Here is a 26,154-nt window from a genome sequence, read left to right on the forward strand (position 1 = left end):
CACTTTATCAGGTACAGGAGGTACCTAATAAATTGACACTGAGTACATATATCAAAAAGATACTCAAACTGATATCCCACCAAGAACAACAGACATGTAAAACATAGGCTGCAGAAATATTCTGAAGCCCTGAGGTGTAAGCTACAGTGAGAAACTGAAATTTAACATCTAACAAAAGCAGTAGATTCCAGTGAGTGGGGATTGTGCACTTATATCTTAAGGTAACTTCTCAGTTTTATTACATATAAAAGAGGGCTTTCAAATAAAACGTAGTTCTTGTAATCGTACTCCCATTTTGTTTTTTGGTTTAAATAGTTCATGTAATCAGATAGGTTGATGGAACAGATAAAAGGAAGGGCCAAGTCTGGTGTTCAGTTTAACCAGCCTAAAGGCTGCTTTCATCATGAACAAGGTTTTGCAAGTGTACGCCCACAGCTGTTTTATAAGTTTTCATCTCAGAGAATATGTGGTGGAGAATTTCCCTCCCACTCCCAAAGCAGAAAACAGAGGTAAAACTAACCACTAGAAATGGAAATGGTATAGAAGCAGAAAGCAAAACAACATCCAACTGGAGAGATTTTATAGGGTAGCTAGGGAAAGATTACGTCCCCTTGGAAAAACATACAGTAATGAGAATGGCACACTACAATTGCTAATATTGGAAATATAGAAGTGGGGTTAGGAGAAGTTGATGTCAATTACCAGTCACTTTAGTCATTGTGGAAATAGACTCAGATGCAGACAAAAACAGTAAATGAAGGACATCTTACACAATGGATTCAGGTTATTCAATTGTAATGAGCTGTATCTTGTGGGAACTGTCCCAGTGCCCCTGTCTGGCCCTATCTGCCTGCACTGGTGGCAAAGTGGCACATTGCCAAGCCTCTCCACCCAAATAAGGCACAGTATAAAGAATGGCACTAAAGTTCAGGCAGTAGAGAAGCCCCGTTACTAATGCACAGACATATGATGATGCTGGAATGGACTGGGGCTGGGGGCGTGTGGTGGTAGTAGGGATGCAATCAATTGTGCTGCAAACACTAATAATGCATTTTTAACAGATTTTTAATACCTCTGACATCATCTCAAAGTATCAATTTCAAATAAATGAAATAAAACAAAGATGAAAAGACAAGAGGTCAATAAGTTAGAAGTAGGGCAGAATATTACTGCAAAACAATGGAGTCTTTTCTCTGCTGTATCACCAGTGAAATCAGTGACATGTCAAACTCTGAACAGACTTTGAGATAATTGGTTGCATATTCTACAGAATGAAGACCAGAACCTTGCAGATGCCAGACCAAATCTGAGATCTTGAATATCTAAAAATAGGCATCCATTGCAGCATCAAATGTGACAGAAAATTAAAGTGGTTTTTAAACAGAATGAGTCAGCACGATGCCTTTTTTTTAAAAAATTACTGCAAACTCCATTCCACCAACCCTCAATTGCACATCTGCAGAGAAAGCCTCACATCCTTACTGCCACATTAATGGCTGAGCACCCTATAAAAGCCCAGTATCTGTCAACATTTTACGTAACATAGATCAGTTTAAAAACCCTTTACATCTTTGCATTCTCCACAAAGTGAGACTGATTCACTACAACAATGGTATAGTCAAGAACAAATAGCTACTTAAAGCATGACTTACTCTTGTACATTCGAGCAGAAACATATCCTGCAGGTGTTCCTAACAAGACCCAGAGGACAACAGCACAGGTCATCAGTGCTCCTCGGTTTGCCGGAGAAAGGAACCCAAGACATGCGAGGACTAAAGGGAAAGAGAAAGAGGAACGTGTCAATGTGCAGAAAGACACCACCAGTGTCTCCCTTACCCAATCACTACAGAAGAGTTCAACACCCTAGAGGAAAGCTCAGTTTTGTCCATCCACCTCGAACAGTGTTGATCAGACTGTATAATTGTTATTGTCTGTGCAGTTTAACAATTTCTCTGTTTGTATTTTTATATAGCTACCTATATACACGTAATTGTTTAGTATGTCCCCCTGTATTCACAGTATGTATATGCAATTGTTCAGTGAGTCCCCTAGTGGTTACAGTTATTTGTCTGATTCTGGAAGCTTCTTTGGCATCACATTATCTGAATAAGTACGATCTAATAGTTGACTCTAATCTACAAAATTGAATGGAATGTCTCTTATCTAACTAAACTCATTGCCCCACCATCTTTTTCCCCCCTTTCTTTGTTCTTAGACTCTAGCTACTGTCCATTCCAAATTTTCTTTGTTCTGTTAGCACTTAACAAAATGACCATGAAGCAACATGTTTTATGCCTTTTTCCTGACACCCAGAAGAACCTTGGATCAAAAACATTGGAATCTAACATCAAGCAATAATTTGACTCTTTTTCTCATTAGTGTTTTACTTCCAGTCAAGATGGCACCAGTGAACAATTCTTCAGGCGACATCTTCCACACAGCCATATCCCTTCAATTATTTCACTTCCTCTACATCTTCTGCTTGTTCCTTTTATCTTGATTGTGTTTTGGAAACTGTTGAAAACTTGTGATGTGTAGCTTGGAATTCGATCAACAGATCTAGTGCTCTGCTCTCCCCCAGAGAGGACTGACAGCACGAGCTGCCTCATGGAGAAGACAAAATGGAGTCCCAGAAAGGACCGAGAGTATGAGCTGCCTCATAGAGACAGCACAAAGTCAAGAACAACTCAATTTTGAAGCTTCGAGGTGAATATGAAGGAGGTCAGCGATTGCTCTCCATGGAGGCCACAGGGTCAATGGTGGTCAGGATGGCAGCGTTCATGCCCGGCATGGCAATTGCTCTTCATAGGACTGAGATCTTTTGGCCACTCTCCTCGATGCTGATCGGAGGATGTTTTTGAAATTCTGATATTTATGTGATTATTGGACTGTAGCTATATTGGTCTCCTTCAGTTTTCCATGTTTTTTTTCCTCTTGCTGCCAAATGGCAGGTGGGCAATAAGTTACTTTTTGTTCAAGGGTGGAGTTGAGGATTTGGGATCTGATGCTCTTGTTGGTGTTTTTCTGTGTGGATGATTGTTTTTTTGTCTGTGAGAGAAGGGATTGGGGGTTTGGTACCATTGTCACTGTTCTTTTCTGAGAGGGAGGAGTTGGAGGTTTGATGTCCTAGCTGCTGTTTTTTGAGCAGGCGATCTGTTAGTTCTTGTGCAAGCGAGGGGGTTGGGGGTCTGGGGTTTGGTGTTCCAGTTGCCATTTTCCATGTGGGCGATGCTAGTTTTTTGTGGGAGGAAGTGGGTGGGGGCAGCTTAGGGTTTGCAAATTTTGTTTCTTTTTCTTTTTCACTGGGGGGGGGGAAATCGATGTCTCTTATTTCAGCAAATTCCATGGTCTTCTGTATTTCATGGCTACCTGGAGAAGACGAATATCAGAGCTGTATTGTATATGCATACTTTAAAAATATAACGAACCTTTGAACCTTTTCATGAGCACTGATTTCTCCAGGAACTCATTCAATATCAGCAGAATGAAGATGAGAGTATCTATAGAGATAACTGTGGAGGTAACCCATTCCGCTTTGCAATATACTGTCACAGAAGACACTCAGCTGCACTTTCCACCCTTTGTACTTCACAACTGAGCTAATTACCATTGATTTCCATTATTTTTAACCAGTAACTTCAGATCTGAGTGATTTACTTTGAGTTATATTTAAAAGAACTCCATTGCCATGAACTAGTCTCATCCTCTGCACCAATACTGTCTGCTTTCAGCTACAACAGGAATAACAAAACTTTAAGACACATTCAAACTCCTTCAACATTCAACCTGATTTAAACCTCTTTGAATCAAAGATCCACAAGAAGGTGGCACCAGCAACCATGGACAACATTCTCCAGAAAATGACGCACAAAACTCTTTCTTTCTCTTCTTTTATGCCTTTTTCTTTCAAATATGGTTCTGGTACTGTCGGATCCTGTGATCTATAATTTGATGGAGTGATTTTGGGACATTTGAGCAATCTGGCACTTATCTCCAAGAAGATTCTGGGAGGCGAGTGGCCTCGAAGCCAAGAAGCATAAAGATGGGACATGTGCCCATGATCAACTCCATTTCTCGCCAATCTCGCTGATTAAAGCACCGAGAAGATTGAAAACACCGAGACGGGTGCAGAAGGCGAGCAAGTGTTCAGTGCCATCTACCAGCTTCTCACTCGCTGCTGCCAGAGGAAGGTGTCTGCATATGACAGTCTCTCTCTCCCCACCCCCCCCCCACCCACTGCTCCCAAGGGAAGGCATCTGCATTTGAATGGTCTCTCCCTCCCTCGATGCTGTCAGAGGCTGGTTCCAAAGTTCTCGGTCTACAGCTTGTGGATTGGACTGTTGTTCCTGGTTGCTCCTTTCTCTGTTGCTAATTTGCTATTTTTGGGTAACTTTGAATCGGGGCAGCCTTCAGATAATGAGCGTTGAGCTGAAAGTGAATATGGACTCTTCGATCTTGTGTTTTTGTTTGTTCTTTCACGTTGCTATTTCTGCAATTTTTTTTGCACAGGGGTTTGATGTTCTTGTTGCCATTTGCACTATTACTTTTTTTGTGGTGTGGGAGTTGACATTCTTGTTGCTGTTTATGTGATTTGTTTTTTCTGCACGGCGGGGGGAATAGTTTGATGGGTTCCATGGTCTTCTTTGTCTTGTGACTGTGGAGAGATGAATCTCAGAGCTGTGTGATGCATACATACTTTGATAATAAATGTACTTTGAATCCTTTGATCCTTTGCCCTTCCTACTGTGCCCCCTACCAAACTACTTGAAATACCACACTGAAGTTTATCCAATCTTGCGAACTATTCCAGAAAAACAAGCAATAATTCAAAAACATGAGCAATACAGGTTCCCCCCCCCCCATCCGAAGGTAGAGCGTTCCTATGAAACGGTTCGTAAGCGAGATGTCGTAAAGCGAAGAAGCAATTACCATTTATTTATATGGGAAACTTTTGTGAGCATTCGCAGACCCAAAAATAATCTACCAAATCATGCCAAATAACACATAAAACCTAAAATAACAGTAACATATAGTAAAAGCAGGAATGACATGATTAATACACAGCCTATATAAAGTAGAAATACTTTTCCACAATCATTGCCGGCACTGTTCGCTGAAGCGAAAGTCTCACGCAACCGCTCTCAGCAGAAAATCTCACGCAAGCACTCTCCGCAGAAACACGGCGCAAGCGCTCTCCCGTAACCTTTAAGCTATGAAGCTGCCAAATCATACCAAATAACACGTAAAAATACACAGCCAATATAAAGTAGAAATAATGTATGTACAGTGTAGTATCACTTACCGGAATCAGGACAGCACCGAGCACACTGATGATGTGTTTTAAGGTGATAGACTGGCAGGCACTCTGTGAGCCACATGGAGAGGATTTTGATGGGCTCACAGAGTGCATCACTGATTACATCAACTTCTGTGTGGACGGCAATGTTCCGACAAGAACTGTCCTTTGTTATTCAAATAACAAGCCATGGGTGACAAAGGACATTAAAGACATCCTGAACGCTAAAAAGAGGGCGTTTAGAGATGGAAATAGGGAGGAGCTGAGGGCAATACAGAGTGACCTGAAAGCCAGGATCAGGGAGGCTATAGACAGGTACAGGAGGAAGCTTGAGTGGAAACTCCAGCAGAACAACATGAGAGGTCTGGAGGGGGATGAGGACCATCACTGGGTTCCAGCAAACTAGCAACAGAGGAGCAGAAGGCAGTGTGGACAGGGCCAATGAACTTAACCTGTTCTTTAACAGATTTGACAGTGTGGCCCCTGCTCATCCCACACATGAGCCATCTGTTGTCGGCCCCCAACCAACACATATTCCACTCTCCCCTCCTACCCCTCCTCACAGTCCCCCACCCTGCTCTCATGACTATACCACTTCCCCACACGAAACCACCACGGTGGGCTTCACAGCTCTACAGGTGAAAAGACAGCTGAAGCGTCTCAACCAAGCAAGGCTGCAGGACCAGATGGTGTCAGTACCAGGGTGCTCAAAGCCTGTACCCCTCAGCTATATGGAGTACTTCGCCATGTATTCAACCTGAGCCTCAGGCTCCGGAGAATTCCTGTACTGTGGAAGACGTCCTGCCTCGTCCCTGTGCCGAAGACGCCGCGCCCCAGTGGCCTCAATGACTACAGACCGGTGGCATTGACCTCCTACATCATGAAGACCCTGGAGAGACTTGTTCTGGAGCTGCTCCAGCCTATGGTCAGGCCACATTTAGATCCCCTCCAGTTCGCCTACCAGCCCCGACTAGGAGTTGAGGATGCCATCATCTTCCTACTGAACTATGTCTACGCCCACCTGGACAAGCCAGCGAGCACTGTGAGGGTCATGTTTTTTGACTTCTCCAATGCATACAACACCATCCGCCCTGCTCTGCTGGGGGAGAAGCTGACAGCGATGCAGGTGGATGCTTCCCTGGTATCATGGATTCTTGATTACCTGACTGGCAGACCACAGTACGTGTGCTTGCAACACTGTGTGTCCGACAGAGTGATCAGCAGCACTGGGGCTCCACAGGGGACTGTCTTGTCTCCCTTTCTCTTCACCATTTACACCTCGGACTTCAACTACTGCACAGAGTCTTGTCATCTTCAGAAGTTTTCGGATGACTCTGCCATAGTTGGATGCATCAGCAAGGGAGATGAGGCTGAGTACAGGGCTACAGTAGGAAACTCTGTCACATGGTGTGAGCAGAATTATCTGCAGCTTAATGTGAAAAAGACTAAGGAGCTGGTGGTAGACCTGAGGAGAGCTAAGATACCGGTGACCCCTGTTTCCATCCAGGGGGTCAGTGTGGACATGGTGGAGGATTACAAATACCTGGGGATACGAATTGACAATAAACTGGACTGGTCAAAGAACACTGAGGCTGTCTACAAGAACGGCCAGAGCCATCTCTATTTCCTGAGGAGACTGAGGTCCTTTAACATCTGCCGGACGATGCTGAGGATGTTCTACAAGTCTGTGGTGGCCAGTGCTATCATGTTTGCTGTTGTGTGCTGGGGCAGCAGGCTGAGGGTGGCAGACACCAACAGAATCAACAAACTCATTCATAAGGCCAGTGATGCTGTCGGGATGGAACTGGACTCTCTCATGGTGGTGTCTGAAAAGAGGATGCTGTCTGAGTTGCATGCCATCTTGGTCAATGTCTCCCATCCACTACATAATGTACTGGGTGGGCACAGGAGTACATTCAGCCAGAGACTCATCCCACCAAGATGCAGCACTGAGCGTCATAGGATGTCATTCCTGCCTGTGGCCATCAAACTTTACAACTCCTCCCTTGGAGGGTCAGACATCCTGAGCCAATAGGCTGATCCTGGACTTATTTCATAATTTACTGGCATAATTTACATATTACTATTTAACTATTTATTATTTATGGAGCAACTGTAACAAAAACCAATTTCCCCCGGGATTAATAAAGTATGACCGTGACTATGACTATGACGATGGTGTGTTAGACTGAGTCACAGGTTGGGGTGGTGCAGTAGTCCCCACCCTCCGGGCCGCCGACCGATACATTGCCGCGAAGCATGCAGGAATGCAGCGGTAGCCGGGAGGCACACTTCACATCTTCAAGAAAAAAGCCGAAATAAACATGCTAATTAATTAGGTGCTGCCCGACACATAATTGTCAGCTCAGATCAGTGCCGACTGCCGATTTTATTGCCTCTGATCTGGGCCGACATTTATGTGTGGGGCGGCACCTAATTAATTAGAATGTTTATTTCAGCTTTTTTCTTAAAGATGTGAAGTGTGCCTCCCGGCTACTGCTGCATTCTCCGCGAATCCATACTGTATCTGTCCGCGGCCTGGGGGTTGGGGTGGTGGGACACTGGGGTGTCATCTCGCCGTCTGTTTCCATTAGAACAGGTAGCTTATCTTCTCCTATGACTGCCTGCCTCGATGTCGAAGGTCGAGGTTCGTTGCCTGCTGTGGATGTGGAAGGCTTGCTTGACTGCTGAGCCTCGCGCATTTCTCTATCACACAGTTCTTTGTAAGGACTCAAACCATCCTGCAAATATCCCCTAAACCGACGTATTCTTTCAAAATTAAAGTCGTACTTTATCATTGCAGCAAAAATCTCACGCAGTGGCTTCACGTTCATTTCGCTACTGCATTCAGTTTCGATTGTTATCCTTTCCTTTTCTAATTGCATCAGCTCTTCATCTATCAGTTCTTGGTCATGGGATGCCAAAACCTCTTCAACATCATCTTCGTCATCTTCCACAAGTCAAACTCACTTTGTCCTTCCTTCGTTCACCACGATCAAACGCTTAATTATGTCTAGCCTTACGCTAAATGTAACACCCTTACAAGCTCTTTCAGGCTTTTCCAATACCTCAGAACTCATCTTGCAAACGGCTGCTCAATGCAACATGTTAAAGCAATGCTGTTCCGAATCCGGGGGAGAGCGGCTGCTTGGGGCGCGCACGGCTTTTTATCGCGCGCTGATTTTTTATCACACCCTGATTTTTTTGTAACAGTAAAAACACCTTCTGAAAGCGAAAACAGGGTACTAATGTAGGTCTTTCGTAACAGTGAGGTTTCATAAAGCAAACGTTCGAAAAGCGGGGGACACCTGTAATCCACTTGTACAAATATCTTAGCAACCAAGGACACTTAATACTTACAAAGAGTGATAAACATCATTATGAAGATCTGTGTTCCTTGACCAAGGAAAACTGACAACAGCATTCCTTTCCTGGGAGGTCTGAAAATATCTCCATGCACCAGCTTCCAACCAAACTCTTCCTGTGCATCCTCCTGCAGAGATGTCATCAGTATCAAGTGCATCAGTATTATGCAGAAACAGTAAACACCATCAAACTAATGCACAAATGTAGCACAAGGCTTCATGAACAATGTAACTTAGGTCACTGTGAAATTTCATTTGCACCAATTCAAAAAAATTTATCCCTTCCTCATGAAAGCCTCACACTGGAACCTGCCCTCACCATGATTCTAGAGTTTCCCTGCCGCCTTAAGTGTTGAGAAATCTGACATTAGCTCAGACTGACACCAATGTTCTACTACAAATGTATAGAATTATCCCAAATGAGCTTAAAGAGTACTCTGCAAAAATTTGGATAAGGGAAGTGCTGCAGATATTGATAATCTAAGGTAAAATAAGAAATGCGACAAATACTCAGCTGACTAGACTGTATCTATGGAAACAAAGATTTCATCTCAATATCCTTTCCATGGTATTGAGCTATGATACAAGATCTGTGATCAGAAACATCGGCTCAGTTTTCTTTCTTATGACATTAGCTGACATTCTGAATATTTCTAGCACTTTCTTTTCATTAAGAAAAATTAGTTCATGAAGAGCTTTAAATATTGGGGGAGGGGTTGTGAAAAATTATGAGATGGCAGTGCTTATGGGAGCAGAGAATAACAGGTTTGTTTTCTCCAATATTTCTGAGCAGTAAGAGGAAGGAAAGAGTACTAAGAGCTTCAATATCCTGGAAAAGTATACAAACTACAACACTAGTTGCAAAGGAATAGGGGAGCATGCCAACAACAGGAATTCTGCAGATGTTGGAAATTTAAGCAACACACATCAAAGTTGCTGGTGAACGCAGCAGGCCAGGCAGCATCTGTAGGAAGAGGTGCAGTCGACGTTTCAGGTCGAGACCCTTCGTTAGGACTAACTGAAGGAAGAGTGAGTAAGGGATTTGAAAGTTGGAGGGGGAGGAGAGATCCAAAATGATAGGAGAAGACAGGAGGGGGAGGGATAGAGCCAAGAGCTGGACAGGTGATAGGCAAAAGGGATACGAGAGGATAATGGGACAGGAGGTCCGGGAAGAAAGACAGTGGGGGGGGGGACCCAGAGGATGGGCAAGAGGTATATTCAGAGGGACAGAGGGAGAAAAAGGAGAGTGAGAGAAAGAATGTGTGCATAAAAATAAGTAACAGATGGGGTACGAGGGGAGCATGCCAGTCATTGAGGAAAGCAATAATGCATCAAGGATGGACAGAGTGCGGGCCTTTGTTTACAACGGAAGTATGTGGAGCAGACGTTACCACACATCCTCGCAAAACCCTGGAGAGATCACTACTTGCATTTTTTGGCAATACCCCTTACAGGTTTCAAAAATTTATTTACAAAGATAGCACAACTTAATATTCTATTCTTTAGAGTTTCAGAAGGAACAAGGTATTTTGATTGAAGTTCTCAACATACTGAAGGGAAGTAAAAGAACACAATTAGTAAAACTATCACCAGTTGGGCACTGCAGAACAAGGAAAAATAATCAAAGCTGGGCTTTAGAAGAGAAGCAATGGGACATGTACACACCAACCCATGTGTATGTCCACAAGTACACAAGATCAACAGAGAACATTTGGACAGTCCTGTGAATAGCAAATGAGACCAAGTCTATTACTAATTTAGAATCTGCAACTGATGGATTTATTTTTCTTGACAAAGTTAGGTAAACAGGGTTTCAATACTGTAAATCCCCCTTCAATATAAGTAAAAAACAAAAGATTCAAAGTAGAGCTATTGAGCTTGCTAGAGATTAAGTTCTAGCGGTGCAGGGAGATGACAGGAATGGGAATGAAGGGATTGCTCAGTGGGAACTAGCATGCACCCAATGGTCTGATTGACCATCTCCTGCATCATATATAATTGCTGAAGGAACACGATAGAATGGGAGAAAGAGGTGGATCAAAGGTTCAATCAGAAAGTGATTAATTATAACAAAGATTGCATACTATATGAGGAAGATCAAAACCACAGCACACTGCTTCTATGACATAATTATCATCACCATTTTGAACACACTCCATGAATGTACTTACTGCCGAATCAATCTGGTTGTATCTGGCAATATCTTTGTGTAGGGTCCGAAGCATAATCATCGCCACCATTCCAGATAAGAAGAGGACGATCACAAGGGAATTCATAATGCTAAAAAAACAACAAATGAGAAAAACAATTTAACATCAGAAGTAACTGCACCATGACACTCGTTCATCAAATGGGCCAGTTCGCGATCTGTATCGTTTAATAAAAAAAAGGTACTAAGCACATGGCATTTTTAAGATTTGAATGAATTTCAAATATGCTATTGTAATAGAAAACAATAACAAATTTTTATTTTGGTGATTTGTTCATGTTTCTCAGTTCATGAAAAAACATTCGTTATGAGGTAAAATTACCTTTATTTATAAACAACCAAACTCTATGTACTTATGTAGGATGAGAAATGTAGATGGTTTTGTAAGTCAAATGTAAATTGGGGAGGGTTGGGCGTGGAAAAGGTATACATGCAATTTGAATGGTTTACAATATAGACATACCTAAACCACTGAATATTTGTGTGTGGCATGGACTCCAAAATGTAATCCCATCTGGAAGCCCACTTTATCTTAGCATCTTCCTAGAAATGAAAAAAATTACACGTTAAAATTACCAGTATATATCATTATCAAATAAACCCTGGCACTTAAAAATAATGAAGAACAAATTCATTGAACCCATTGCTTTACTTTTATTTTGATTCACTAATCACTCAAATACAATTAAAATATAACTTTCAAACTGAAATATAATCATTCAGAACACGGTCATAATGTTAATCTAACTCGTGAACCTAAACTGCAAATATACAAGCAAAGAGCAGTTCCTCAGTTTCATAAAGTTGCAACATGCCATTTGATTCTGACATACTTTGCTTACTGGAGTCACAGACCAATACAGCACAGAAACACACACAATCATGAGAGAGCCTACAGCTGCTGGAAATCCAGAGCAACACACACAGAGCGTTGGATGAACTCAGCAGTGTAGGCAACATCAATGGAGATAAATTATTTCCCTCTATAGATGCGGCCTGATTTGCTGAGTTTCTTCAGCACTTTGTGTGCGTTGGATATGAACCAGAGGCAAATGTCAAGACTTAAAAAGGTAGACAGCCATTTTAAACAATCTTAGAATGTAGTTACAGAATGAGCAATGACTGTGATAGCTATATTGTTAAACATTTAATCATTTTCACCAATGTTACTGCAAGTAACAAAACACAGAGTCTTTTTCAACAACTCAGACTAACTCACGGCACTTGTCACAAAACTAATTTGACCATATTCCTTTCACTCACCTGATCCACCCAGGTCCTCTTCCACAGCCTCTTCCTTCCAGCCACACTGTCCAGTCCCATGTTTCTCACCACTCCTCAACCTGGCTCCACTTATCAGCCATCCACATACAGACCACTCTGTCTCCTATCCTTGCCCCCCCCCGCCCCCAATCACCTCTCCACCCTACCTGCCCTTCATCTCTTAACTGATTCCTCTTACCACCTCTGTTTCCTATCAAAAGGCCTGGATCAAGTGGATGTGGAGAGACGTTTCTAAAAGTGGGGGAGTCCAAGACCAGAGGGCACAACCTCAGAATAGATGGTTGTCCATTTAGAACAGGGATGAGTAATTTCTTTAGCCAGAGGGTGGTGAATCTGTGGAATTCATTACCATAGACGGCTGTGTAGGCCAAGACATTGGGTATATCTAAAGCGGAGTTTGATAGGTTCCTGATTAATCGGGGGTCAAAGGTTTATGGAGAGAAGGCAGGAGAATGGGGTTGAGAGGGCTAATAAATCAACCCTGATGGAATGCGGAGCAGACTCAATGGGCTGAATGAACTCATTCTGCTCCTGTCTTGTGGCCCATCAGTAGTTTTTGTTATCACCACCCAGTTTTTTCCTGTAGTAATCTGAAAAGAGTGCTCATACAGTTCTGGATACAAAGCAATAAAGTAAACTTATTTATTTGGAAATACAGTGCAGAACAAGGCATTCCAGCCCTTCAAGTAGCCCACTGACTTAACCCAAATCTACTCATGGGACAATTTACAATGACCAATTAACTCGCTGATTAAAATTAGAATGCCTTGGTTTGTGGGAAGAAACCAGAGCACCCAGAGGAAACCTACATTCACAAAGGAAGGAATGTCTTGGCTCCATCCCTCCCCCTCCTGTCTTCTCCTATCATTTTGGATCTCCCTCTCCCCCTCCAACTTTCAAATCTCTTACTCACTCTTCCTTCAGTTAGTCCTGACGAAGGGTCTCGGCCTGAAACGTCGACTGCACCTCTTCCTACAGATGCTGCCTGGCCTGCTGCGTTCACCAGCAACTTTGATGTGTGTTGAATGTACAAGCATGTTTACTAGAGTGTGCCAGAATTAAACTCCGAACATAAGACCATAAGACAGGGCAGCAAAGTTAGGCCATCCCACCCAACCCCATACACCTGCCTTCTTGCCATATCTTTTGATGCCCTGACTGATCAGAAAACTATCAATTTCTGCTTTAAATATACCCACAGACTTGGCCTCCACTGCAGCCGGCGGCAGAGCATTCCACAGATCATTATTCTCTGGTTTAAAAAAAAATCCTCCTTACCTCTGTTCTCAAAGGTCACCCCTCAATTTTGAGGCTGTGCCCTCCAGTTCTGGATACTCCCAACATAGAAAATATCCTCTCCACATCCACCCTATCTGGTCCTTTCAACATTCAGTAAGTTTCAATGAGATGACCCCGCTTTCTTCTAAATTCCAGTGAGCACAGGCCCAAAGTTGCCAAATGCTCCTCATATGTTAACCCCTTCATTCCTGGAATCATCCTCATGAATCTCCTCTGGATTCTCTCCAATGACAACACATCCTTTCTGAGATATGGGGCCCAAAACTGTTGACAATACTCCAAGAGCAGCCTGACTAGTGTCTTATAAAGCCTCAGCATTATCTCCTTGCTTTTATATTCTATACCCCTTGGAATAAATGCCAACATTGCATTTACATTCTTTACCACAGACTCAACCTGTAAATTAACCTTCTGGAGATCTTGTACAAGGACTCCTAGTCCCCTGTACCTCTGATGTTTGAACCTTCTCCCCATTTAGATAATAGTCTGCACTATTGTTCCTTTCACCAAAATGCATTATCATACATTTCCCAACACTGCATTTCATCAGCCACTTTTTGCCCATTCTTCCAATTTGACTAAAACCTGATGCAATCGCGTTGCTTCCTCAGCACTACCTACCCCTCCACCTATCTTCATACGCTGACACCCCACACTGTAGTAGCGTCATGCTAACCACTAGCACTGAATAATCAAGAAATTGAAATTCAAGTATTTAAGTTTGGAATTAACAAGCATGCATCACTGCTGTACAAACCATCTGCTTCACTCACTTCTTCAAGGAAGGAAATCGGTGGTTTTTGTGATTCTGTGACTCTCAGTTCATAACTTTGTAAGTCAATTCACTTATACTTGAAATAGCTTAGTTTCAATGGGTAACTACTCGTGGACAGTAAGTGAATGAGGTAATTTAGAAATACAGTACTGTAATAGGCCTTTCCAATCCAATGAGCTTGCACCCATGTGACTGTTTAAGCCATGCGCCTTTGTATGTGGGAGGAAACTCGATCACCTGAAGGAAACATGTCCAGCACACATTACATTGATCTTACAATTGGTGAAAAGGTTAGCACAACATCATGGGCCAAAGGGCCTGTACTGTGCTGTAATGTACTATGTTCCATGTACAAACTCCTTACAGACAGCGGCGGAATTGAACCCGGGTCACTGGTGCCGTATTAGCGTTATGCTAACCGCCATGCTACCATGTTGCACAATTGTGATTTCTTCCCACATTCCAAAGAGGTACTAGCTAGCAGGTTAACTGGTCACTCGGGTGCCACGGGTGTTAGGCTGAAGGGCCTGTTGTCCTAATGTATCTCTGAATAAAATACAAAAAGAAGAGATTCTGCTGGAAATCCAGAACAACCCACACAAAATGCTGGAGGAACTCAGCAGGTCAGTCAGCATCAACATTTCAGACCAAGACCCTTCATCAGGACTAAGAACTCAGACTGTTTATTCCCCCCATATATGCTGACTGACTTGCTGAGTTCCTCCAGCAGTTTTTATGGGTTGCTTGTGCTTGAATTTACTGCCAAAGTTGAAGAGATGGGAACAGTACCACAGTGGGAACTTGAATCACATGTAAATTCAACAAGACCTGCTTTGCTGCAACTGACTGAACTACTCTGAGGACAAGACTACCTCAAACATCAGAAGTTCTGCTGTAGCTGCTGGAAATGCTATTGCAGTTTTAGAGCACCAACATCTATCCAGTGAAATCATCCACTTCACTGCAATTCACTTCACAGCACATAGTCATGAGGTCATCTCAGACCACACAAACTACATGCTCTCCAAACTGGACTACAGGAGAAACGATTAGACATTACTTACTGTAAATGTAACCGAATAGGTGTACACAATATTTATTTTCTTATCTTTGTCTTCAGCAGGAATTTCCATCGGGGCTCCATCACAATTCAGGTGGGTGGCGTCCACATGGTTGTAACTAAAAGGTAAATAAAGTTGAAAGCGCCATTTAATACCCCAACAAAACACTGCTGACAAATCAGTGCCACGTGCATAATCTGTCTCAATGCATGGTGTTCATCACAGCCAACTATATTTGTTTCTTGTCTCTTCAAACTAGTTTGAGTTTAATTGTCATTTAACCATGCACATGAATACAGCCAAAAAAAAAAATTTTCTCACACTATGGATATTACCTTTTGGGCACTAATTTAGCAGCAACCAATCGTGCACCTTCCCATTCTTTGTTTGTTCCTTTGTGGTAAGTGATAAGGATATCCACATGATTGAAAACATAGTAGGTGTTCTTCTTGTTGAACTCAGACTGCAAAATACAAAAGGAGCTGTAACAACAAGATAACAAAAATCGAAGAGCACCAAGGCAAAAGGTACCTCAAGGCATTACTCTATTTTCAGAAAATTCAAAACAATGCTTTTTGTTGTATAAAGTATGAAAATGATAGAAAATAATCAAGTTCTAATCATTTTCATAATCAAGCCAAATGGGAGGTATTGATCAACAAAAATCTATGAAACTGATGAGACATTCATTGAAGATAAATGAACATTTACACTAAAGTGCAAACATACAGAATGACATCAGTGGCTTCAGAGACATGCATAAAGCAGCAACAAATGCCTACAAAATATTAAGATTCAATACCACAGGATCATAATTCAGAAGCAGAATATAATCTTGTCTGATTACACGGGTTACTGGTAACAGCTCTGGTCTGCAACTTACAAAATGCAAATGAAATAATTGTCATATCAGATTGCATTAGCAAAAGTGAGCAGTCTGGCACACTAACTTTACAATTCTTACAGGTGGACTGAAAAAGTTGAACAAGTATGTAAAATACAAAACATGCCCATAAACATTGATAAATTCGGTAAGGAACTCTGGGAAGTGCACAGAATGCTTTGAACGTAGGACCTGCTATCACAAGTGACAGCTGCAATAAACAGCAGTGACACACAGCTTCCCCTGAAGTTTAACAGTCAAAAGGAACAAAAGAACATGCTGCTCAGATGAAAATGACGGGTTTACAAAGCATGTACCCGCTGTTGGATTACTATTTTCTGTGCAGTTTAACATTTATGTCTGCTTGTATTTTACAGAACTACTTACATACATTTAACAGTTTAGTATGTTTCCTGGTGGTCACAGTATGTATATGCAATTGTTCAGTGTGTCCACTGGTGGTTACAATTCTGTATGATTCTGGGAAGTTCTCTGGTATTGCATTATTTGAATATGGGAAAACTGATTCATTAACTCTTACCTACAAATTTGAATGGAACGTCTCTTATCAATGGTACAAGAGCCTCCATGCAATCTCGCATCTTTAGCCTTCACTTCTTTCCCTACGAGACTCCTGTTACTGTACACCTCTGTAATGCGCTGTAAGGTTTCACTGCAAATGTAATGGTTTCTCTGTAGCAGTAATGTTTAGGTTATGACTAGCGATAACAGGGCTTTGGAATGTGGGCTATCCAATGAGAGGGATATTATTCTTTCTTGTGGGTCTGGGTGCAGGGATTACACAGTCTTTTGCTGGGGAGAGATGAGTAGAGAAGACGCGAATGGAGAGAGTTGGTAGACCACCGGACGAAGTGGACAGAATCCAACAACGCTAACAAAAAGTGTGCATTTCTTATCTGTATAAGGAATAATGTTAATCTGATTAACATGCCAACTATCAATGAAAATTATTGTCTACTATTTGAATACATACACGTTTCAAGCAGAACTTACATTGATGACACAGGCATCCTTTGGACGGCCATCCTGAGTAACAAAGCATCCAATAGGAAATCCCGGATTACAAAACTTTTGGCCATCTTCTACATCGTAGCACCATGTGACAGGCATGTTATCAATGATCCTACAAAAGGCACAACACCAACATTGCTACAAATTACAAATTAACATTAAAATATTAAGATTAAAAACAAAATGAAACTCAGGAGATCCTGGAAAGGTTCTCAAATTCTAAAAATAATGATTGGCAATAACACCCACAAAATGCTAGAAGAACTCAACAGGTCAGCAATAGCCAGCATTGATGGAAATAAATAAACTGACAGCGTTTTGGACCAAGACCCTTCATCTGTCCTGATGAAGTATCTCTGCCCAAAATATTAACTGTTTATTCATTTCCATAGATCAGGGGGTTTAAAACCTTTTTTTATACCATGGTGTCTTACCATTAACCAAGGGGTCCATAAACCTCGGGTTGGAAACCCTGCCACGGATGCTGCCTGATCTGCTGAGTACCTCCTCCAACATTTTGAGTGCATTGTTCTGGATTTCCAGCATCTTTTCTTGTGTGTGTGATAAAAATTGGGTTACTTTTTGTTTGAATTAGCTAGCAAAAGGTGTATTTATATAGCCCACTTAAAGATAGAAAACTGAAAGGTGCTACAAACATACAATGCTGGAGGAACTCAGCAGGTCAAGCAGCAATGGAAGTTGCTACACAGGAATGCGACCACACAAAGTCCAATATTGAAGTTCTGACACAAAGCAATAAAATGATAGAAGACAGCGTGAGCAAAGGACTATTGTAAAAGGAGGAAAGGTAGAGGATTGTGAAAGGTGGTGACTAAACTCAGGGATGCACAACTGGATGACCATTAAAATTTGATGGTTGTAGGTTATTGAGATAAGGATGGACCATGTCATAATTGATTAGTAACCAAGGATAAGAATGCCAAAACAATGGCATTGCTTAACCGAGCAGCAAAGGTAGATGAATGGAACTTGATAAAAACATGTAATTGTGGACCAGAGAATTTCACAGAACTTCTCTCTGCTCTACATTTCTACAAATTCTAGACACACCAACTTGTTTTATTCCAACCACCCTTCCACCCATTGAACTTCATTTCATAACTATCCCCTGCACTGTTTTACTACACATACATATTTCCCTTTGCATATTTTGCCCAAAATGTTAAATATATACTCCTTCTATTTGCATTTACTAATCATACTTTACTCATCTTTCAGGAGGGTGAGGTGAAGTCCTCCATTGGTCAGTTGACCATAGATATTGCATCCTAGCTGTCTAGGTCTACAGGTCTGGGCAGTATAATATGGAGGGCAGGCTGTAGCCCATGTAGCAAGCTCCCCCTCTCCACACATCTGATGAACCCAAAGAAAGGACAGAAACAGATACAGTTTGGTACTAGCAGCATCGCAGGAGTTGCCAGTCAGCATTGAACTCAATGTATGACTGCCGTAGGGACTCCAGCTCCAGAATTTTCCCTCAAGGTTTACTCTAGAATCCTTCCCCATGAGTGAGTATAGCCGTAAGGCAACGGAGGTTTCAGATCAGAGTTTTCTTTCTCCTAGATGAGCTGCCAACCACAGCTGGAAAGCCCCATCTGTCCGAAGAGACTAGTTTAAGACACCAGTAACCCACCTTTTCCCCCTTCTCCAGTCAATAGAAACGGTTCCACCAAGCTTAGTAGTTAAGCCACACGTGAAGGCCAGAAGCTATTTGAAGGCTATTTGAAGCGCACGCCATTGGGCGCACTTAATAGGTAGTGGGAGTTTGTTCCCATTACCACCCCCGGCAAAAACAACCCACAGAAAGCGCTCAGGTCAGGCGGGCTACCTGACCAAGTACCAAACGACTGTGCAGGTCAACTGCTCAAATGTTCACCAATATCTTTAACCTCTTGCTTCAGCAGTCAGAACACTTGCTTCAAGCCGGCTTCAATTAAACTGGTGCCAAGAAGGACGTGGTAACCTGCCTCTATCATCCAGTAGCACTTACATCAATTGTGACGAAGTACTTTGAGAGGATAGTGATGAAAGGTATCGAATCCTGCCTGAGAAGCTACTTGGATCCGCTCCAATTTGCCTGCAGGAGCAATAGGTCCACAGCAGGTGCTCTTCACTCAACCCTAGAACACCTGGGCAGCAAAGATATATGAACTACAATTTGACATTCAATAGTATCAGCTCCTCAAAACTAATTGAGACCTTGACCTCAATACCTCTTTGTGCAATTGGATCCTCAATTTCCTCCCAGTCAGTTTAGATTGGCAACGACATCTCCTCAATGATCTCTATGAGCACAGGTGCACCACAAGGCTGTGTGTTTAGCACCCTGATCTACTCGCTTTACAATTATGGCTGTGTGGCCAAGCACATCACCAATGCCATATTTAAGTTTGCTGATGATACCTTTGTCATTGGTCAAATCAAAAGTAGTCAGCAAATGGGAGGGAGTCTGAATATCTAGTTGAATGGTGCCACAACAACAACCTGTCACTCAACATCAGCAAAAACAAATAGCTGATTATTTACTAGAGGAGGAGGAAACGGAGGTCCATGAGTCTGTCCTCATCAGGGGATCAGAGGTGAGGAGGGTCAGCAGTTTTAAATTTCTCAGTGTTATCAATTACGAAGAACAAATGGCAGTGCCTCTACTTTCTTAGAAGTTTGTGAGGATTCAGCATGTCATTTAAAACTAGACAAACTTCTATTGATGTGTGGTGGAGAATACATTGACTGGCTGCAACACAGACTGATATGGAAATACCAATGCCCTTGAATGGAAAATCCTACAAAAGTAAAGGATACGGCCCAGTCCATCACAGGTAAAGCCCTTCCTACCAGTGGGCACATCTACACAGAATGCTGTCACAGGAAAGCAGCGTCTATCATCAAGGACCCCACCATCCAGGCTATGTCCTTTTCCTCACTGTTACTTTCAGGAATGAGGTACAGGAATCTCAGGACCCACACCATCAGATTCAGGAAGAGTTATTACCCTTCCACCACCTTGAACCAGTAGGGATAACTTAACTCGCCCCCATCACAGAACTGTTTCCATAACCCATGGGCTCACTCTTCAATTCATGTTCTTGATATTTAGCGCTTATTTATTTATTCTTTTTATTCTTTCTTTTTTCCCTCTTTCTTTATTTGCAGTGTTTTTTTTTGCACATTGGTTTGTTTGTCCATCCTGTTGGGTGCAGTCTTTCATTAAAGCTATTGAGTTTCTTATACTTACTATGATTGCCTGCAGCAAAATGAACCTCAAGGTTGTATATGATATACTACATATGTACTCTGATAATAAACTTACTTGAAGTTGTACCAAACCAATTTCTTTGCTTCAATAATAGCTCCAACTATTCCTACACAACCTTGCAAAAACTATTCCCGATTCTGGAACTAATCTCAATTTTTCTGCACACTCTCTGGGGGGCTTCGAATCCTTCCGAATCAATCCCTTACTCTCTATTCCATATATTCCTAGAATGGTGTGTTTTAATTAGAATACCATTTTGTGACTATCTACACATAAAACACATTCTGTGCAACTATTGCTGAAGAAATTCCCAGTCTACTCCAGTCATTCCAACCACTCTTGCCAGCAACCATCCTCCACCATCAACATTACCCCCTCCTCTCCCCTACTTGCTCATCACACACCCCTCCTCAGTTCACCAATCACCTCCGAATCCTTCCTCACTGGCCACCTTCCCTCAGTCCCAATGCAGGGTTTCAATCAGAAATGGAAATGAGTACAAAGGAGCTCAGTCCTGCGGAAGAGGTTTGGCCCGAAATGTCGATATTCCTCCTTTCCATAGATTCTGCCTGGCCTGCTGAGTTCCTCCAGGATCTTGTGTGTGTTGCTTTCAATCAGAAATGCCAAGTTCCTTTCTCCAGATACCATTCGACCTGCTGAGTTCCTCCAGCAGATTGTTTGTTGACCAATCACCCCATTCCCGCCGCACCGCTTTCTGCTTTCAAGAGGGTCCACTCACATTTATTCATCTCTCCCTATCCCCAGGAACCTTCCCCTGCATCAGTAGGGTGCAACCCATCTCTTCACCTCCTCATTCACAGCCACCCAAGGCCCTTAAACAACCCTTCTAGGTGGGGCAGAGATTTCACCTCGTTTTTAATCACATTTGGTGCTCTCGGTGTAGCCTCTTGTGAAACCAAGCACGGACTGGGCAACCACTTTGCTGAATGCATGTATTCTGCCAACTGAGGCCATCCTGAAGTCCCAGTTGCTAGCCATTTTAACTCCCTCCCCATTCCCACACCACTTGCCTACCCTCAACTGCCTCCATTAACCAGGGTGGGACCAAACCTAAAACTAGAGGAACATCATTTCATATTCCACCGGGGTAGTCTACAACCAGACATGAAAACTGAATTTTCCAGCTTCCAAAAACCTGCTCCCTGCCCTTTTCTCTCCCTCCTGATCCACCCAAGTCCTCACACATTTCTCCTTTCCAATAATCCCATGGACCCCAATCCCCTGTTCCATCTGCCTATCACACACACAAAGTCAACTTAGTTCCTATCTCCTCCTCCTCCTATTCTGTCCAACGACCCTCACTTAAAACCTATTGAATACTGAAAGCTTCCTGCAGTTGGGGAACTCTGTGTTAGAGGACACAGGGTGGGGGGAGGGGGTTCTCTTTAGACCAGAGATGAGGAGGTATTTCTTTAGCCAGAGAGTGGTGAATCTGTGGAGGGCAGGTCACTGGGTATATTTAAAGTGGAGATTGATAGGTTCTTGATTAGTCAGGGCATCAAAGGTTACAGGGAGAAAGCAGGAAAATGGGGTTGAAAGGGATCATAAATCAGGCATGATGGAATGGTGGAGAAGACTCGATGAGCTGATTGACCGAATTCTACTTCTATGTCTCATAGTCTTATGGACTTGTCTGGTTCCACTCCTCACCTTCCTCTATCAGGGTCCATAACATGCAGCATATGTAATCACCTGGCAGCCTCAGGCACTAATCTTCACCCCTCCCGCACCCATATGACTCTACCCAATAGTGGTCAGCTCCTACCTCACTTCTTCATACTGCACATCTCCTCTTTGAACTCTCATTCATGTTACAATATCTTGATCCTAAACGTCAGCTATCCCTTTGTCTCCTCAGATGCTGCCTGACCAAATGAGTTCTTCCAGTAGCTTGCTTTTGCTCCATATCCCAGCATTTGCAGTCTCTGTATCATAATGCACACGATTAAGATGTCATCACTCCACCAATATACATCCTAAAGATGTCTGTCCCTTTGAATTACACCCATTAATTATGAGGCTTTGAGCTGGACACTGCCTGACATAATGGAGGATACTCAGCGCCCCTCATCTGTTTCAGTTGTTCTGAGCTCAGTAACAGTGACCTTTCCGTTCAAGCATTTTGTATTCCCCAAACACCAGGGCCCTGGAATATGCCAATTGTCCTCAAGTTTCCACATGGTTAAAGGTGTCATGTATTTCATACATTACCATGGTACTTCCATGCTAGCATAGGAGTTCAGAGTTCAGGGATGGCTTAGCTGGTGACGCCCACATCCCGTAAATGAATGAATAAAAATAAATACAGTGGCATGCAAAAGTTCGGGCACCCCGGTCAAAATTTCTGTTACTGTGAACAGCTGAGTAAAAGATGAACTAATTTCCAAAAGGCATAAAGTTAAAGATGACATATTTCTTTAATACTTTAAGCAAGAAAACTTTTTTATTTCCATCTTTTACAGTTTCAAAATAACAAAAAAAGAAAAGGGCCTGAAGCAAAAGTTTGGGCACCCTGCATGGCAGTACTTAGTAATACCCCCTTTGGCAAGTATCACAGCTTGTAAATGCTTTTTGTAGCCAGCTAAGAGTCTTTCAATTCTTGTTTGGGGGATTTTCGCCCATTCTTCCTTGCAAAAGGCTTGTAGTTCTGTGAGATTCTTGGGCCATCACTGCTCTTTTGAGGTCTATCCACAGATCCTCAATAATGTATAGGTCAGGGGACTGTGAGGGCCATGGCAAAACCTTCAGCTTGTGCCTCTTGAGGTAGTCCATTGTGGATTTTGAGGTGTGTTTAGGTTCATTATCCTGTTGTAGAAGCCACCCTCTTTTCATCTTCAGCTTTTTACAGATGGTGTGATGTCTGCTTCCAGAACTTGCTGGTATTTAATTGAATTCATTCTTCCCTCTACCAGTAAATATTCCCCGTGCCACTGGCTGCAACACAAACTTTTGCATGCCACTGTAAATAAACAGATACAGGTGTCCCCCGCTTTTTGAACGTTCGCTTTACGAAACCTCACGTTACGGAAGACCTACATTAGTTCCCTGTTTTCGCTAACAGAAGGTGTTTTCACTGTTACGAAAAAAGGCAGCGTGCGAAAAAAAAATCAGTGCACGCCCCGAGCAACCACTCTCCCTGGGAACGGCATTCTCGTCGGTATTGCTTAAACACGTGTCTGTGAGCAGCCCTTAGCAAGATGAGTTCTAAGGTATCAGAAAAGCCTAAAAGAGCTCATAAGGATGTTACACTTAGCATAAAACTAGACATAATTAAGCATTTTGATCATGGTGAAAGAAGTAAGGACACAGTGAGTTTGGCATCCCATAACCAAGAACTGATAGATGAAGAGCTGATGCAATTGGAAGAGGAAGGGATAACAATTGAAACCAAATGAGTAATGATAAAGTACGACTTTAATTTTGAAAGGGTATGTTAGTTTAGGGCATATTTGCAAGATAGTTTGAGTCCTTACAAAGAACTGTATGATAGAAAAATGCGCGAGGCTCAGCAGTCAAGCAAACTGTCGTTTTTCAAGACTTCCACATCAGCCACAGCAGACGACGAACCTCGACCTTCGATATCGAGGCAGGCAGACATAGAAGAAGATGACCTGCTTGCCCTGATGGAAACAGACGACACCCCAGTGTCCCACCACCCAAACCCCGGGCCGCACACAGATACTGATCCGCGGAGAATGCAGCGGTAGCCGGAACACACCCAGTGCATCTTTAAGAAAAAAGCCGAAATAAAGAAACCAATTAATTACGTGCTGGGCGGCACCTAATTAATTAGCATGTTTATTTCAGCTTTTTCTTAAAGATGTGCTGTGTGCCTCCGGCTACGCTGCACGCTTCGCGGATCGGTATCGGGTCGCTGCCTGGAGGGTGTGGGGCCACTGCACCACCCCAACCTGCGACGACTCAGCCTAACACACCATCATCAGTGTGCTCGATCTCTTCCAAATTCCCATAAATGATACTACACTGTACATACATTATTTCTACTTTATATAGGCTGTGTATTTTTACGTGTTATTTGGTACGATTTGGCAGTTTCATAGCTTAAAGGTTACTGGACAGCACTTGCGCCGTGTTTTTGCTGACGGCGCTCGCGTGAGATTTTCGCTACGGAGAACAGTTCAGGGAATGATTGTGGAAAAGTACTTCTACTTTATATAGGCTGTGTATTTATCGTATCATTCCTGCTTTTACTATATGTTACTGTTATTTTAGGTTTTATGTGTTATTTGGCATGATTTTGTAGGTTATTTTTGGGTCTGCGAACGCTCACAAAAATTTTCCCATATAAATAAATGGTAATTGCTTCTTTGCTTTATGACATTCCGGCTTACGAACCGTTTCATAGGAAGGCTCTACCTTCGGATGGCGGGGGAAACCTGTAATCCCAGCATTTTCTGTAAGGAGTTTGCACATTATCCCTGTGGAATGCACGTTTTCTCCAGGTGTTCTGGTTTCCTCACACAGCCCAAAGATGTGTTAATTGGTCATTATAAATTGTCCCATGGTGAGGTTAGGATTAAATCAGGGGTTGTTGGGGGTTGCTGGGCACAGAGCCATAGAGCCAGAAGGGCCTATTTGCCGTTTCTCTAAAATTCTCCCTTACCTAACCAATAAAATACATACCTCCAATTATTTTAGAAATACTAATTAACTGGCAATGCAAAAAAAGATGCCACTTTTTAATTTTTTGAATGATTTGAATACAACTGAAATCTGCCCTCTGTATAGCAAGCTTTAGGAAAATAAGCAACACCATTTTACTCATTTACCTAATTCTGACTGTTGGTCCAACCACATGAACCTGTACATCGTGTGGCTGCATTAAAACATTGGCTCTATGTTTTCTGTCTCAGCTTACATAATGACCAGGTAACATCCTCAGCTGACAACGTGGGGATGAGTGAAACTACCACTGGTTAGCAGTTTGATCAGCACTGACAAAGGTTAAAGAGTTGTAAAAAAAAATCAATGTGAAAAACTCAAAACTTTAACTGAAATCATTCTTTAATTCTAATGCGTAAACAATTCCATCATCTTCATTCCTTTGCCTCAGCTGACACACTGCTAACAGTGGTTCTGACCCACTTGTCTCATCACAGTTTGCAATCCTGAAAATTAACACTGAGGCTACGTCCACACTAGACCAGATAATTTTGAAAATGTCCAGTTTCGCGTAAAAACGACAGGCATCCACACTAGCCGTTTTTAAAAATACCTCTGTCCACATTAAAATGGAAATTTGGGGGAATTTCCTCCTACTGGGCATGTGCAGGACACACAGACAACAAGCGAAGAGGAAACTGTATACTTGGTGCGCATTTGTCCAGTTACAGACTAGAAAAACTTGAAAGGAAATTGCCAAATGAAAGACTTGGTGCGCGTTTGTCCAGAAACATTTCCTACAGCCAAAGTCTCTTCACCGATGAAAGGGACAACAGCTACAACTAAATGCAATTAGGCTTGTTACTGGGCAAAAGTGAAATTTGCTGTTATCTCATTTGTTTGCCTTTACTTTTGCCATGTTTTTGTGTATTATTTTGCTGTATTTAAGATGTGTAATAAAACGAGTTACTGGGCAAAAGTGACAATTGCATCTATTGAATGCTTGCACAAGCAATACATTAATAAAGC

At 42.4% G+C, this 26,154-nt stretch overlaps 1 protein-coding gene across 1 annotated transcript in view; it reads right to left on the reverse strand.

Annotated features, from left to right (window-relative positions):
- LOC140204373 (transmembrane 9 superfamily member 2-like) overlaps positions 1 to 26,154 on the reverse strand; it is a 96,795-nt gene that overhangs the window by 39,767 nt on the left and 30,874 nt on the right. The window contains exons 5-11 of the mRNA XM_072271067.1: positions 17,187 to 17,316; positions 15,625 to 15,752; positions 15,293 to 15,407; positions 11,334 to 11,413; positions 10,833 to 10,941; positions 8,657 to 8,789; positions 1,653 to 1,772 (exon numbers count right to left, since the gene is read on the reverse strand). Of these exons, the coding sequence (XP_072127168.1) occupies positions 1,653 to 1,772; positions 8,657 to 8,789; positions 10,833 to 10,941; positions 11,334 to 11,413; positions 15,293 to 15,407; positions 15,625 to 15,752; positions 17,187 to 17,316 (815 nt within the window). The remainder of the gene's footprint in view (positions 1 to 1,652; positions 1,773 to 8,656; positions 8,790 to 10,832; positions 10,942 to 11,333; positions 11,414 to 15,292; positions 15,408 to 15,624; positions 15,753 to 17,186; positions 17,317 to 26,154) is intronic.

This window comes from Mobula birostris, chromosome 10 (genome assembly GCF_030028105.1).
Source record: "Mobula birostris isolate sMobBir1 chromosome 10, sMobBir1.hap1, whole genome shotgun sequence".
Classification (NCBI taxonomy): domain Eukaryota; kingdom Metazoa; phylum Chordata; class Chondrichthyes; order Myliobatiformes; family Myliobatidae; genus Mobula; species Mobula birostris.